Source organism: Oreochromis aureus, linkage group 6, assembly GCF_013358895.1.
Source record: "Oreochromis aureus strain Israel breed Guangdong linkage group 6, ZZ_aureus, whole genome shotgun sequence".
Lineage (NCBI taxonomy): Eukaryota > Metazoa > Chordata > Actinopteri > Cichliformes > Cichlidae > Oreochromis > Oreochromis aureus.
Window position 1 is genome coordinate 20,133,675 of NC_052947.1, and position 17,447 is coordinate 20,151,121.

General features: G+C 38.6%; 1 protein-coding gene across 1 annotated transcript; it reads right to left on the reverse strand.

Moving 5' to 3' along the window:
* Positions 1-1,046: 1,046 nt before the first annotated feature.
* Positions 1,047-17,081, reverse strand: acer2 (alkaline ceramidase 2). Its single transcript, XM_031757912.2, has 6 exons — positions 16,671-17,081; positions 16,162-16,276; positions 13,291-13,432; positions 12,002-12,139; positions 4,401-4,538; positions 1,047-3,236 (listed from the first exon to the last, which is right to left on the reverse strand). Exons 1-6 carry the CDS (start codon positions 16,782-16,784, stop codon positions 3,053-3,055), a joined length of 831 nt encoding a protein of 276 aa, XP_031613772.1. The 5' UTR covers positions 16,785-17,081; the 3' UTR covers positions 1,047-3,052.
* Between the last annotated feature and the right edge of the window lie 366 nt (positions 17,082-17,447).

Genomic DNA, 17,447 nt, shown 5'->3' on the forward strand with positions numbered 1-17,447 from the left:
TCTTTACAGCGTTGCTTCAGTTCATGGAAACTTGCAGGTATCGACTTGTGCACCACTCACTTAAGGTCCCACCTCACTGTTACAGTCAGGCTCAGGTCTGGGCTTTGACTGGGCCATTGCAGTGCCTGGATTCTTTTCTTTTTCAGCTATTGTGTTATAGATTTGCTGCTGTGCTCAGGATCATTGTCCTGTTGCGTGGCACAATTTGGGCCAAGCTTTAACTAGCTAGTCTCCTCTATCCAAAGGAGAAGTCTTTCTCAGATGAAACTTGCAAAACCGTAAATCTAATCTTTAGATTTATGTTCAATCATCCAGGTAAGGAAATCCCAGAAAGCTGTTCATCTGAACATTTTGTTTTCAGCTGGAGAAATGTCTCATCACTCATCCAAGTGAATTCTTCAGTTTGAAGAAGACTTGAAGAAGTCACCTGGATTAGTGACAAAATGTTTCTTTCACAGAGAAAGGGACATCCAGATGAACAGAATCGGCATTCTTGAATTTGCAAACCTAAACCATTCTACCATATTATAGAGAAGAGGCAACCCTTTCAAACAATGCCAGACCCCTCCACCCCCTTTTTACTATAATTTAACATGCTAAATGAGCTTTTATAGAGGCGCTCGCAATTGTTAATTCATTTAATCAAGTGCATTTGATTAGCAGCAACTGGCTAATGTTGTTGAACAAGTAAGAATGCACTTAGTCGTTCACATGACTTTATATTGCCATGCATATTATTGGATTTGTCATTTAAAAAAGAAAATCTGTTCACATGTACTACTTTTGGTATGAAATTGAAGAAATATTTGATTAATTCAATAACAATTTTAATTTTTTTTATTCACTTGCATTGAAAAGTGACAGTTCTGTAGATTTATTCAATTAGATGTGGGAAAATTTCGCCCCCTAGTGACTATAATTGTGTTTTGCGTCACTGTGAGTCAGCCTGCTGAAAACCTACAAGAGTGGCAAAAGTGTAGAGTGAAACAAGCACTTCTGATAAAGTATTCATTCCAAGATAAACACGGAATAGACACAAACAGTCATTTGGGGGATTTATTGAGTTTTATTGCTTAAAATAATATATTAATTATCTAATCTATTACACATATTCATTTACAAAAAAAGGATCATTAATGAAAATAAATATTTCTGTGCAGTTCATTTGCACTGTCAAAGCAGGCAGAGAAATGCTGAGATCTATATACATGTAGGTTAATAAAAACACATTAAGTCATAGCCAAGACAACCTTCATGGTGCAGACAGAAAGAGGCTGCTGCTTTGAAATTCCTTGATCTGATACTAATTCACTGACTTACTTCGCAAGTATCATCACTCAACAAACCCACCATCATTGGTTCCCTGTATAATTTGCAGCACAGTTTTATGTACTCATTGCATTGTTCACATTTTCCATTGTCAGTTATCCCAAAAGGCTTCTCATGAAGATACATTAAAAATGTTTATCAACAAAGTTAGTAATAATGCAATATGAAAATTATTCACCTTCAGCTTTGGCTGCACTTCACGTAGAAAAATAGAAATGGTTTATAATAAGAAAATACATCATGTTGTTACAAAACTATTGCTTGGGAATATCATGTAAAACATGATTCATTTGACCTATCATGAGTCCACAAGTTATTTTGGCTGTTTGACTTCCCAGAGTCCTCTGCGGGAGGACAGGAGTAAAATGATATTAGTTAAAAGGCTAGAGGCAGATTTCAGGAACATGTCCAACAAAGTAAAACAGAAAAAAATGCTTTGGAGAGCTTTGTCTTTCAGGGATTTGGTCTGCAGCATTCAAAAGACATCCCTTTTGTATCCTACATGCATATTTTTTTTTCCTTTTTTGCTAAATAAAAAGTAAATTAAAGTTTTAGCTTTTGGTCGGAGGAATTAAAAAAATCATACCTCCAAAGACTACAACTGCTAGCAGATACCAGATGGTTTGCATCTTCTTTCCAAACGTTTTCTAAAACTGCAAAGCACAATCAACTTCATTCTCCTTTGGAATCCATTACATAGTGTTTAAGGCCAAACAAAGTTTGAAATAATAATATCCCTGAAGGGCAGTTGAGAAGTCTGGGTTGAAAGTAAAAACCTTCGTAATTAGAGGCTAAACATAAGCAAGCTAATTGTTTGATTAAATAAATGCAGATATTATATTTTAAAATGCTACGCGCACGTCACATTCAGATTTTTGGGTTTCTACATTGGGTGCCAATATTAAAAAGGTACCTGGTCATTCACTAATATATGAATGGTATTATTTTCTTGAGAGTATTATTGCCTATTAAATAAAGAAATATATACAGATATATATTAAACACTTTCCTCATTTAGTATTCTAAAAAAAGAAAAATTACAGTAGCATGCTTAAAGTAAAACTGAACAGATCTGTAGCAGAAATTTCCCATGTGTTTCTGACGTTTTTCATCAAAAAGCCTGTCAGCACGGGCGGGCAGGCGTACAGCACGAGGCTTTGCATAAATGACCTTCGTGTAACGCTTTAGTAACATTTTATGAACCAATAAAGCTTGCTGTTGATTTGCTGAGTGTATTAGGAACGTGATGCTTTAATGCACGAGGCATTAATCACAGTTAATAAATCCAGTGCTTTATTGTTTCTAAACATGGTTTCATGAGTGCACTCATGAGGTGTTATTTTTTTACTCTTGTAAAGGCAACATAAGTCTTTACAGTGAGGTTTTCTCAGTTACCAGAAACTGTAGAAAATCTTCTCTTTAAAGTATCAAATGCAAAATACTAATACTTACACTCTTAAGAGATTTTAATAACCTCTTATGCAAAGCCTGAGATAGGTTTGTAACACTGTAAAGGTTTCTTGGCTTTGATATTAAAGAGTAGTTGTGTGTCGTGTAAAACAACCTGTTGTTCTTTGACCGAGTTGCATAAACATGTGCCAAATGCAAAATCCTTTCGGTCAGCCAAAACGTGCATCATGTACATCCTCAAGTCGCAAGAGCACACGTTGATGCGAGATGAATCACAGATGGTGTGTCTCGGTGTGAAAGCATCAGCGTTGCTTTAAGTCACCTTTATAGTAGACTTATGGACGCAGAGTAGGGAAACATATGGCACACCAATGAAGGCCCATTTCTCACTGGGCCAGAACATGATGACGGGACCTCGCTCCGGTGCCTCGGTAGCAACATCAAAGTAGGCGAAGCAAACGCAACCCAAATAGGAAGCCAGACAGATGAGGATGTGCCTGTAAGAGCAAAATGATCATGAATAAGCCTAAGCTGTGAAATGATTTACAGGCACAGCTGTAAAAGTTTAACAGTGTCTTGTTTTCCCTAAAACAAATCTGGGGAAACCTGCAGTCAGCTGAGACTGAAGAAGTCACTTGGATGAGTGACAGTGGGGTTTCTCCCACTGAAAACACTATATCCAGATGAACAGAATCAACTTTTTGGGATTTGTCCAACTACTTCTACAGTCATGTGAGAAAAGAAAGTTTTCACAGGACTCTATGCAGTTTGAAGAATAAAAAATCAAAATAAGCAGACTTTCATAGGAATTAAGAGGGTAAGTAACAGTCAGGTTCTGCTAAACAATTGCACTTGATTAACTAATTACCAGTGTGAACACTTCTATGAAACCAGAAGTTTTGAAAGTTTGCTGGTCTAAAACATTCAGGTATTGGTTCTCACAATGACAGCCAATTCACCTGAGACCATGCAGAGAAATTGCAAAAAAACAAACAAAAAAACCAAACCCCAACAGCTACATCTCAGAACCACATTTAGCATGTCACATGTTAAAGTTTAAGACATTATAATAATAATAATGATAATAATAACAATAATAATTCCTCTCTGCATTTAACCCATTCACTCTGTGAAGCAGAAAGCCCCTTATCTCAAAAAAGACTATGACAGCATGCTGTGGCAGGACCATACCCACAAACCTCAATTAAATAAAGCAACACTGTAAAGAACGCAAGGCCAAATTTTCCCCACAATGATGTGAGAGGCTGATACAGTCATATGGAAAACAAGTTATTCAAGTTAATGCTGAAAGGTGGTTCTACAAATTTCTAATTCACATGACTTAATTTCTCAAATCCCTCTTTTCTGTTTAATTTACCTTCAGTCTATTGAAGCTACTGCCTAGTTGCCCCCACCCTCCTTCCTCCTCATATAAAACACATAAATCACCTGAAATGAAAACTGGTTGACATTTTGAAACAACACTGCTAATTTATTCATTTGTTTTAAGAAAAAAAAGTATACAGTGCAACTGTAACTGTAACAGTGTAAATAAAATTATTTTGCCTTTTAGTCTCACAGGATAAAATACACATTGTGAATAAATGACACCATTGACACCTTATACAGCACTGAGTTTTCAGAGTCGACTTTGAGCTTACCAAGCACAGTGTAGGTAGGGAAAGTTGACAGATGACCACACTTCGCAGAATATCCTGTCACTGATCCAGCAAAGCAGAGCCAGCGCCCACCAGATCCCTGAGATCAGGCCCAGCTTGAACACACGTGGGTTTTCACACCTGCGATGACACAGTGAAGAACAATGTGAGCTGTGAAAATACAAATGCACCCATCTTGATGATTTATTCAGCATATAAATAGAAACAGTTCAATTTGTTAAAATAGCAATAGATTTCCTAGAATTACAGATTAAACTGATTTTCTTGAAACAATCTGAAATTTTTAAAAATAAATGAAATTAATCATATATGTAAAGTATATTGCTGCTAAACCCACTTAGGCCACTTGTGGGCAGCATACCTATGCATCATTTATTCCTCTTCCTCTTTCACATCCAGACGACACAGACAAACATTAACATTTATTTGACAACATTTATTTTGAGGCACACGTTCGCATTTTTGTCTTAAAATAACTCCATTATCTAATATCTAGCTCGTCAGCTGCCAACTCTCCCAATGACATTCACTTACATAATCATTTAATCCACTATAAAAAATACTCATCATAGTGGAAATTTTCTCAGTTTTAGCAAACTAACATTAAAATATTGATCCTCACTTTCAGGTTTACATTTCTTTTTATGAAAAAAATATTTCTGAAAATCTTATTTCTTGCCGAAAGCATCTTAAGCCTCTGAGCCTCCTCATCATCATACGCGGTTGCTTCCAGGACTTACTGGCATTTTTGCCCAATTTTGGTGCTCTAAAAGTAGGAGGATTTTCAGCAATTTTAATGGCAACGATGATTTCTCCAGCTAGATTTATCTGCACAAATATCCTCATGGATACACCTCTGACCTAGAGAGATGTGCTAATCCAGAGTGCCACTGCCAAACTATTCTTAGTCTTGCCCTCCTTAGGCACACCAGTCAGAGCCAGGCCAAACACTGAGTGCAGAGACAGAGACGGGGACACAGAAGCCTGACTGTGACTAAACGGTGCTGACGATACAGGACTGGCAGTTTGTCACCTGCCCTTAAGTCAGTGCATTTGATGAAGTCAAACCATTTAAGAAGCCTCTGGCTTTGAGTCACCATTGTTTCAAGGTGACACGAATCCCTGGATGACACAGAACCTTTCCAGCTCAACAACATAACCTGATTGAGCTGAACGGCAAACATCACTGTCACGCAGAGGCTCAGGAATCTTTTTAAGCAGAGGTGAATGAGTTTACACTGACAGTGAAAGCAGAGATTAGATTAATTAGCAGTCAGTTGCGATCACACTGACTGATAAAGGCGGTCTGGTCTCTGGGAATGTGGGAGTCATTCAGGCGAAAAATCTCCGAAAGCTCTGACACCATTTGTCACTGACCTTCAGAGCCCAACCAAAACCATGTGAAGAACACTCAGACTTATTTTTATTTAAACAAAAAGACACTTTTCCTATTTAATTAATTTAATATAATTCGCACTATAATCATAAGACTGTGGAAATGTGGAATTTGGCCAGTAAGGAATACTAAGCTTGCCAGCATTGCATTATATGGACAAAAGTATTAGACCACACATCGTAACCTTTGAATTCAGGCATTTCATTCAGTCCCACTGTCATAGGTGCATAAAATCAAGCACCTGGCCATTCAATCTGCCTTTGCACTTTGTAAACATTGGTGAAAGAATGGTTTATTATAAAGAGCTCACAGAATTTCAGCATGAAACTGTAATAGGATGCCACCGGTGGATTAAATCAACTCAGTCACTGAGCACGCCGACGAGTGCTAGGGGACAGAGTGTAAAAAGTCGCAAATGCTCTGCTGACTCATTAACTGCAGAGCTCCAAACTTTCTCTGGCATTAACATCAGCACAAAAACTGCATGCTGGGAGCTTCATGGCCGAGCAATTCCTGTAGATGTAACATATCAGTGGACCCGTACATTTATCTGCATACTATATGTTCGGAAGTGGATGACTCTCTGGAAGCAGTGAGAAATGGTGCTGCATCTTTATTTTCTACATCTTTTATTTAAAAATAATAACAGCTGCAGAAATTGCAAAATTTACCCATCACACCAGAATTAAAGATTTCATATTTTAAAGTAAGTGTGCTGGTGAACTGAACTGGTAAACTGCCTCTATTACATAACTTGCCCAGAGAGAAGCAGGAAAAAAGGGTGTCACAGCTATGAAACCGCAACAGGAAGTACAAAAATAGATGGCCAGTGATGCATCTTCCCACTGGGAAGTGGGTCATTAAATTGTCATCAATACTGTAAAATACTGATTGTTCCAATTAATCATAGAATAGAACAAGAGTAGCAAAATCTCTTTATATTACAATTTAAGTGTCAAAGTGTTAAAAAAAATATATAAACTAATCAATAACTGGGAAGCTGTGAAGACAAGATATGTGAAAGCAAGAAAAGAAAGTTTAATATGGGGCTTATGCATTAAAAATGAACAGACCTCAAAACAGAAAGTCAATGAAACAAACTTTAAAAACAGATGTGAGCACTGCTGGCAAAGATAGAAAAAAATCCTTCCAATTCATTGAATCAAAACTGGGGAAAAATGATTATTTCTCCTTAGTTGCATGAATGTGTTCATAAAATGACCTTAGAACGGGAGTTTCTATCTGTATGTCTGCACGATTCAGTTAGCTACAGGAAGATCAGTAACCGACTAAAACTTAGAAGAAGCACAGATGGGCTAGTAATCAGGAAGTACAGGGGGAGACACAACACTGCTATTAGAGCCACTGTGACGTCCTTATAGACATTATGCTGTTCATAGTGCTTTAGCTGAACAACAAGCCTCTGAAAAAACAGACAGGCGTGCCCTTCAGACTTGGCAGATTAGAGATTATGACATGCAGTGCAAAAAAACAACAAAAACCAACAAAAACAAACCAACAACAACCTCTGTGGATAGCGTCATTTAAAAAAAAAAAAAAAAAAAAACTTGCTTGCTGTCTGGCAAGATAAAAAAAAACAAACAAAAACACAAGAAGAACTGTACTGAATGATGGGGAAAGCGCTTTCAAACAACATACATTCTTAACACAATCCCTTGACAAATAACTGAAATTAAAATGTTTATTTCTAATACTTGGTTGAAAACCCTTTGCTGGCAATGACAGCCTGAAGTCTTCAAACATTGGCAGATGCTGAGTTCCCTCCTTTATAATGCTCTGGCAGGCCTTTACTGCAGCGACTTTCAGTATCTGTTTGTTTGTGGGCCTTTCTGTCCGAAGTTTAGTCTTCAACAAGTGAAATGCATGCTCAACTGGGTTAAGATCAGGTGACTGACTTGGCTCTTCAAAAATATTCCACTTCTTTGCTTGAATAACCTTCTGGGTTGGTTTGGCTATATGTTTTGAGTCATTGGTCGGTGTTTCTGTATTATGAAACACCAACCAACCAGTTTAACTGCATTTAGCTGGATGCGTGTCAATTGCCTGCTTCTGTCTTGTGTCACATTGTCAATAAACACTAGTGTCCCAGTGCGGCTGGCAGCCATGCACACCAATGCCATCACACTGCCTCCGCTGTGTTTTACAGATGATGATGTATGCTTTGGATCATGAGCTGTTCCACGCCTTGTCCACACTTTTTTCTTGCCATCATTCTCACCACTCTATTCTCATCTTGGTTTCATCTGTCCGAAGAATGTTTTTCCAGAACTCTGCTGGCTTTTTAGATGATTTTTAGCAAAGTCCAATCTGGCCTTTCTGGGGGTGATGAGTGGCACAGTCACATAGTCTTCTCTGTATGCTATACTTGGATATCAAAAGGCTAATCTCCTGAAGGGTGTTGTTCACCTGGTTGGCTGTGGTGAAGGGGTTTCTCTTCACCATGGAAATGACTCTGTGATCATTCACCAATGTTCTACTATTGTAGTAATTTTTGGGATGTTTTTTTTTTCCTGTTTTTCCAGCTTAAGGATGGCTTGTTTCATCTGCATGGAGAGCTCCTTTGAACACAAAAGCCAAGGAGCTCTCCAATGTCTACTGTCTGGTCACAGCAAAATCTTCTAAATGAAAGAACTACACCTCAAATCAACTCCAGGAACTGCCCACACCTGTCGATGAAATTGAATCAATTGTCCAATTACTTCTGGCCCCTTTAAAAAAAAAAAGGCGGTTCATGTTGAGGAGGAGAAACTCCTAAACCCTTCATCCAATCTGAATGTGGATACACTCAAATGAAAGCTGTGAGTCGACACATTATGTCTATGTCAATTATATAACTGTACTTGGAATATGTTTCAGTAAACAGGTAAAAAAAATGTGACATTTTAATCATAAACGTGGAGCAATAATGCAACAGCAAGGAGCCGCTGTGAGTATCATCTCAAAGAAATTCCCAATAAACACTTTTTTGATAAAAAAAAAAAGAAGAAAAAAAAGAGTAAATATTGAACTGCTAACTTCATCATATGGACAGAACTATGCTCACTTCTGTTGTAAACATTATACATCAAGTCAGTTGGCCTGAAATATTTTACATAAGTTACTCTTATCGAGCCAACTCCCCTTTCCTGCCAGCAAATATATGTTGACAAAAACTTCCCCACATAGCCGGATATCTGGAAAACTGCGCCCATCAGCCAGGAGATTATAGAAGGATGTGAGATAAGATACATGACATTAGATTAGTGCTTCTGCTTTGAGAGAAAGTGCTGGGGGATCTGAGGAGTATAAATTGTGGGAGGCAAAGATATGTGACTCTCCTTGCACTCGACTGTACAAAACAGAGGTCTGTGGCATACGTGACACAAAGCTGGACAATAATTAAATTTATCACTCACGTTTCAGCAACTCCCATTCCTGTGGATCGTTTCAAAGCTGATGAACAGCTATTTTTTTCCCCTAAATATGGACCAAAATTTCTTGGTTGAACTTTGTTGAATCTTTGCCACAAATAAAATGGGTCTTTCTTGTAAATGAGACATTCAGTCTCAATGGGACTAAAGGTTAAATAAATAAAAATTAAACCTCTCTAGTACACGGCTGAGTCTCCACTGGAAAGAAAACGGTTATTAGAAACATATACCTAATACAGTGGCCATAAATAACACTGAAGCTTCAATATGTGGAGTCAAAACACCAGTGGGTGACTTCACTGTGCCTACATCCATCTTTTAACAGAAACAGGATGCTTTTATTTCCTTCCCCAATCATGTTACTATTTAACCTTATTATCTGTGATATGTTCCATGAGCTGTTTCACATACATCAAATTCATAATAAGATCTTAAAACTTACTATGACACTAACAACGTTCTCCATTTGCGTTGGTTTCACGCGTCACGCCCAGTGTACATTGCCCATACGTAACTTTGCAGTCACTAAACATTGTGTCCGTAATGGAATTTTCTTCTACACACCACTTTGAAAAAATGCTGCAGGCTAGTTATAATAATATTAAAGTATTCCAGGTTTGTAATTTTATATAGTTTTTATTTCAGAAACCCTCTGCATGCTCACAATTGACTCACAGAACATGTTGTTCTTGCTGGCCTGAAAGCTGACTTGGATTGAAACCAACAACTAAGTTTTCTGTCCTTTCTGAGGGCAAAAGTCCATCAGTCGGGGCAACAGGAACTCTCTCACACTTGGAACAACAAAAACAAGCAGTTTCAATGGATGACTGGCACTGGCAGTAATGTGAAGAATTACTAACAGGTTGAACAATAGATGACTTTTGGGGACTGATGGTGGTGAGTAAGGGTTGGGAAACGGAAGCAACGGAACATGCGTCCACGTTACTGTGACGGCTAGGAAGCATTAAGGATGCAAACACACAGAAAAACAGACTGAAAGGATTGTTGTGCTTTCAGGAACTTTCTTCCACATAATAAGTTTGGAACAGACATACCAGACAGTACAAAAAGGTGAAAGGTGGCATGTTAACAATGCACCGACTTCACTATTTGACTTCTGTTATTTAAACAGTTCAAGACTTAAAGAGGTGATAAAGCACATTGTTGATAAGTCAGGTTATCATACTTCCCATGCATCAACTCTGGAACACATTTCCCTGCCTATAAAGGCATAAATGAAACAAAGCCGGAGACTTCATAGAGGACTGTTGGTTTACATTATTTGGGGCTGATAAAAATTCATTCTTTGTGATTTATGCTACATCCTTTGATGCTGCAGTCGCTTCTTATTTACAGCCAATGTTATTTCCAGTTGGGCGCATGCCAGACGTTTCTGCCAAACAAACCTCTGTCAATACCCCTGATCTACAGCCATCCTGTGAGTCACTATAGAAGATGACAACATTTAGGTGGGTGCTAAGTAACGTGATCGCATAAAACCAAAACATATAAAACAATCCAAAGTTTCAGCACTGCTGGACTTTCTCACTTCTAAGTGAGACTCAATTATGTTGGTGAACGAGAACTACATCATTGACTTCACATGGTTTGCATTAACTTTCATGGAAAAAGAGTCTTCATCACCACAGAAAGCTGCCTTAGAGTCGAGCCACTCATATTTCTGTTAGTGAAAGTTACAGTTTTATTCTAACAGAGCAGGCTGTCAGAGGGGAACAATAACTGCCCAGTACAAGACGAATACAGTGCATCCCACAGGGAGTTACTTTTTCCGCAACGCAGAGCAGTTTTCAGCTTTAAACACACATATTTTAGAAAGCCTGTATAGTGAAATTTCACCTGTATAGTGAAATTCTATCAAGTGCAGCTGAATTAGTGCACTTGAAGCCACCCAAACAGAAGAGTTATCAGAATCAGAATACTTTAATAATCTCTAAGGAAATTCTGTTGGTTACGAGAAGAATAAAAGAATAATAACAATAAGAATAAAATACAAATAAAATAAAATACCTAACAAGCTGGAAGACAATCAGAGTGAGTAAATTTCGTGAGGTTTTGAGATTGAGACAGGATTTGAAAGTGGAAAGAGAGAGAGCAAAGGTTTCCACTTCCAGGGATTTGTTTTTGTGATACTATCCCCACTGAGCAAATGTGGCCCTTAGTGACAAAAAACACTGTCTTACCATGGTGTCCGTTGTGGCAGTGATCCTTTGTGTGTGAGTGCGTGTTTTTAAGTGTTTTTCAACTGGACGTGACTATTAAGGGTTAGATTTGACTGAGAATATACCTGTGACATTGCACACATAACTAGGCCCTCAGAAATACTCTGCTTTATCATCAGTGACACTCAGGAAGGCACCATAATTTGCTAAATAAACATCAAGCTGTGTTAAAGACCATAAACCCATTAGGAACATGTTTACTGAGGTCATAAATTGCGTGAGCAGTAAGATCATTTTCTCACAGACTTCTGCACAATTACACATCTTTTTATAAATCACCCAACAAAGTCAACACCTACTTCCTGTAAGAAAGAATGCGGATTTATATAAATAAACTTTTACTTTACTTACTTTAGGATCGTCTTCCCTCTTTTGATGCTCAGAGCATGTCCACATTTGATACATAGTCCATTTAGTTTACTCAGTGTGCCACTTCTGGCTCAGACCTACTCGGCTACTTACACTCATCTATGCTGTTTAAACAAACACACACACAGTCTTACGCTTCTGCCTTACCTTTTCAGCTCAGTAATGAGCAGCACGGTACATGGGATTCCCAGAGTCATGAGTGACAGTGAGTTGACAACAGGTTTCACAAAGGCCAGCCCCGTGGTGATCCCTGATAAGATGCCGATGACCACTTTGAATCTTGACCTAGATGGATTAATGAACAAAACAGACAGATATTGCTGCAATACACCATGAAAACAATTGTGAAATACAGAGGGAATGTTTGGATGACTCAGATGTGTTACAGAAATTATTATGACCCACTTAAGGTGCACATAACAAACACGCTCAGCTCTAATCAAAAGGCTGGGCAAAACAAGTCGCAGCTTGAAGTGAGAGCAAGCAGCCGTGACAGCTTGGTGACAATGCAAGGAGAAGTAAAGACATGTGATGCAGCTTTTACTGGTGTCAGCTATCTTAGAAAGGCCTATTATTAAACAGGAGTGTCACAGCAGCTGAGATATCATGTGACAACAGTGAGCTCTAATACAGTAATGTACTAAATGCACATGTTACATATTTGACCATGTGAAGAAAAAAAATGCTTGCCTTGCCTTGCACAGGACAAACCTACACTGTGTCTGCTTTAGTGTTTATTTTTAATTATTGCATTATAAGTATGTGTAACATAGCCACTACCATCAGATCCCACCAGCTGTGAATAATTCCAGTCAGAGCTAAACACTTTTCTTCTCAGCTGCTTGAATGATAATTAAGAGTTAAGAGCATGAAGGATAGGCCTCGGGCCTGATTACTGGTAGAGCTTCTGAATTAAGAAATCACTTAAACACAACCTGTCTAACAAAATGAAGTAGGCTAAATGATCTCAAAAGCAGTAGGACAAGAATCTAAAACACACCAGCAAGTTGTCTCAAACAACCCCAAAATGAAGGTTTTGGAATGGCCTAGTCAAAGTTTGCACCTTAAATCTGATTGAGTTGCTTTGACATGACCTTAAACCATGCTCCAAAATCTTTCAGTGTGGCTGAACTAAAACAATTCTGCAAAGAAGAGAGGGCCAAAATTCCTCCACAGTGATGTAAAAGACTGTAAATTTGTTTGATGATGGGAAACATTTTATTGTGCCAAATATGCAGTAAAAGAAAAAACAATTACGAAAGGGGTAAATACTTTTTCACTGGACTACATATCTACACATGAACATATTTTAAGCTTTTTTTTTTTTATAATAATACTAATAATAATGATAATAATAATAATAATAATAACAATAATAATAACAACAATAATAATAATAATAATAATAATAATAATAACAGTTGTTATCAACATACCGATCCCTCCTGAATATCCTGGGTAAATACCTCTTTGGAAACCACATGGCTATGGCACACATGAGCACCCATAATATGGCTAGCTCGTCCAGCATTTGGCCAAGAAAGCTGAGAGTCGCATGAAAATAAGTCGATCCAATACCTGGGAGAAGAAAGAGACGCAGAAGCACACCGATAGATGTTTAAGTTTTGTATTCAAAGGGCAGGATAAATGAGACAGTCTGTGTTTTGTTAGGTGCTCCCTCTCTCTTTTATAAAATCAGAACATAACTGAGAATAGCAAACGTAGAGTTAAAATGTTCCCCCTCTAAAACGACGAGTTCAAAACGATAATCGAAAAACAGAGCACAGTTGGAACGCCACAATCATCACACATCGAACAGGACCGGCTGTTATCTACGATGGAAACTTTGGAAGCTGTTTTCAAGCTGCTAAACATGAATGTGGGTTTCAAGTTATTGTGCAAATGTTTGCCAAATGTTTTATTACGAAAGGCAGCCATTGTGTTACAGTGATTGTAAAGGCCTCTTTTGTTGGCCTTTAATTTGCAAACAGTTATTTAGAAATGAAGCTTTGAAATGCTGCAGAGAGATGCAGCAGTCACTCTCCCCTCCTTGTTTATCATGGTAGAACAGACTTTTTAGTATCAGGTGCAACATTTCAGCAGACTTCTTATCAAATCCTGCTCCCACTCAGTTGTTACTAATCATGAAAACCTGTCATGGTTCTCAACCCAGGCATGAGAATGAGCCATTCAAGAAAAGACATAAAGAGGCAGCTACTTCATAATCAGTCAGGCAAAGAAAAAATGGCTAACTAAGGAGTGTTAGTTGGATATAACAGATATTTGAATAGAAGTGAAATGGTTAAAAAAGCAAAACTGGATCTTTTTTTTAAGACTGGTCCTTTTTTCTATTAAAACTAAAAGTAGAATCCAGCTTCTTTGTGACTTGACAGGATATGAATATGTTGCCTTCAGGTCAGTGAGGGGTGTAATTTCTTAATTTAAAGCCTTAATTTACACGTTTTTATTTTTGATCTGCTGCCAGATCAAAATATGGATGCAAAGTAGCCAAACTATATGTGCACACAGGCGAAATAAAAAGAAGCTGGATGTTGTTTTTGTACTAGAAACCATAGGCTTGCTTTTCTATTCGAGTCAAAGTTCACCACAACTGCTGAAACAGAGGAAGGGACATGAAACCATGTGACCCGCTGCTGGCACTGGCTTTGTTTTAAAAAGCCTTCAGAGTCAAAGAAAAGAAAATGGATGCAGTCCAAGATACACAGATAAGGATTTATGGTATGGACCAAGAATGTTCAACTGTCTGAGAGGCTCCAACAAAGCAAGGAGACTGTGTTTATTCCCCTTTACATTGGACCACACATGGACCACAGAGGAAAACACCCAGCTCAAGTTCTTTAAATCTGACCCATAGATCCTGCTACTCAGTCAGTTATGCAAATCTTGTTCAACTACTTTTTTTTTCCTGACACCAAGGTCACCGCCTTGGAACAGAGGTGGGGTCGCTCTCGGGTTATCTTTGCTGACAGGGCAACCCGAGCATCTGCAAAACAGCATCGATGGGAAAAGCCTCTCAATTGAACTGCCTACATGGAGAAGCACCATTAAAGGCCTAAATATTGAATGAGACATAATGAATTCAAAATCAATCTAAACAGAGGCCCCAACAGTGCCACTGCAGTACAAACGTATACAGATCACTCCTTTGGTCTAAAACCTGGAAACTAGTTCAAATTAAATGTCCATCGTAACTGCCTAGAGACCAAGTCGGCATACTTTAACCTTCTGGTTTGTACTAGTTAACAGTCCAAACCCCTCAGATACTTTGCTTACTCTCATGGAAAAATAAAGGAGAAAAAAATAATAATTTTTCTTTACTGTGAATAAAGTCCTACAGGAATACACTATTTTTTAAGTTGGTTTGTGTAAGGACTATTTACTCAGTCCCTTAACCCTTACTTACACATTCATTTAACCAGCTTTGACCAGTAAAAATACCTCAAATGGCCTTTTTTAGCTTCAAATTTGATCACTTTTGGCATGTGCACAATGACAGTAACGATGATCAACTCAGTTCAAATATATTTAGATGCATATGGCTGTTATGTTTCGTGGGTAAAACTTGACATGAGAGTGTGAGACATTAGATATTTTTCTCCATAAACAAACATTGTAAAACCTAAACCAAAAAAATTAATAAAAAAAAAACAAAAAAAACACTGTCTTCTCTCTGATACACAAAGTAAGGTTTAGTCATACATTTATTAATGCCAAATACTATATTTATGCTCTGAAGACAGTGAATATGAACAGTATGTTAGGGTTAACATCTTAACACTTAACCTAATGCAATCTGACGCAGCAGCCCAGTTATAAAGGCCTCCTTTATAAATTCTATAATGCTCCGTTTCTTTTTACAGTCATAGCAGTGTTAGTGGCGCTTATGTACTAGACTGAATTATGCTGATGTGGTTTTCTAGTGAGTCTCCTTATGTATGTAAAAAGTGCAGTGCACTACCTCTATCAACAAACCCACATATAAAGCCCAAAAATGACAAAAATCAAACAAGGAGCCCTGCAACAGATGGTCAGGTCCCCACGCAGATCTCAACATCTCAGAGTTAGTCTGAGATTAAAGGAAGAGACAGACTAAACAACAGAAAACTGGCAAATCTTCCCAAGATGCCTGACAAATGGTGATCTGAATGACATCTACTATATTTATTTATTTATTTAAAGCCTTCCTATCTGACGCTTGCTTTATGTACCACGTGTACAGATGAGAAATGAAAAATAAATAAATAAATAAAAAATGAAGGGTTAAGAGAGGTCAGCAGCCAACTTACCGACCACAACTAGCAGTATCCATATGAGGTAAATCCCACTGTTGAAATGTTTTGCATATTGGCGGAACAAGCACATTAATATCGGCGGCAAAACAAAAAACAAAATGTTGCTGATCTGAAATGATAAACAACAGAAAAGTCTTTGTCACTGATCCCGCAGCAAAGAGCCAGCAATGCCCGTCAAAAGTTGATCAGTGTGCGGGCCTCGGTGGCTGTTCAGAAACTGGCATGCAAAACCTGTAAACGGCTACTAACAATAAATATCATGATGCTGAAGCTGAAAAGCAGCCAGACTGCTCAGCTAAGCAGTCGTTAACCTGGGAAGTAAAGCAAAAGAGCCATTAAACTACAAAAGAAAGAAAGGAAAGGGGAGTAAAACAAAACAAGCAGTGCAACGGAGACAACAGCGAGAAGAGGAAATGCAGAAAGGCTATGACTGTAAACAAAACTGTAATATGTAAAACAGCGAGAACAACAACAATAAAAAGCCGCGAGTCCTCAAAACCGACCGTGTTGTAAAACTCAGCGATGCTGGGGTAAATAAGGTAATTGCCTTCACACCAGTCCACATCGGAGCTGCCAGCCTGCAACTGGTCCCAAAACATCACGTTAACGTTACTCATGTCTGGACTAGTTCTGTCGGATGGACAGCGCCGAGCAGACAGCACATAAAAACAACCGAGGAGGGGAAAGTCGCTATCCGTCGGCTCCCTGGCAGCACGCTAGATCCTAACGTCTGAGTCCTGGCACGTATCGGCCACCCGAGCCTGTGACACACTGGGGAAATCGTTATGGAGCTGCATTTTGAGCATGTCCTTCTTCCACAAAGCCTCCTGCTCGTCGTGACGCTCTGCCTCGACCACTGACAGCTGCTTGGTCTGCGACTCAAAGAGTGCTCGGCTGCAAGAGAATTCGCTCCCGCCTGCTTCCTTCTTCGGTCAAACGTAGGTCTTCTTCTTCTTCTTCAGTCAAGTTTAACGGCAGCTTGCATCCAAAACTGTTGCATTACTGCCATCTCCTGGCTGTTAATCGTCCGTCACTCCTGAATCCTTAGATCCTCTTGATGAGACCAGTATTTCTCAAAAAACGAAAAACCACCACTTTCCCTTCACCATGACTTAACTCATTAACCACTTGTTCAAACGTAAGTTCCCTTCCACCACTCATTTCACCCCACATCACCCTCCTGTGCCTTGCATACTTCCTACAACTAAGGAGTACATGCTCAACCGTCTCCATATCAGTGCACCCATCACACAACCCAGTCGGATGTTTACCTATCCTAA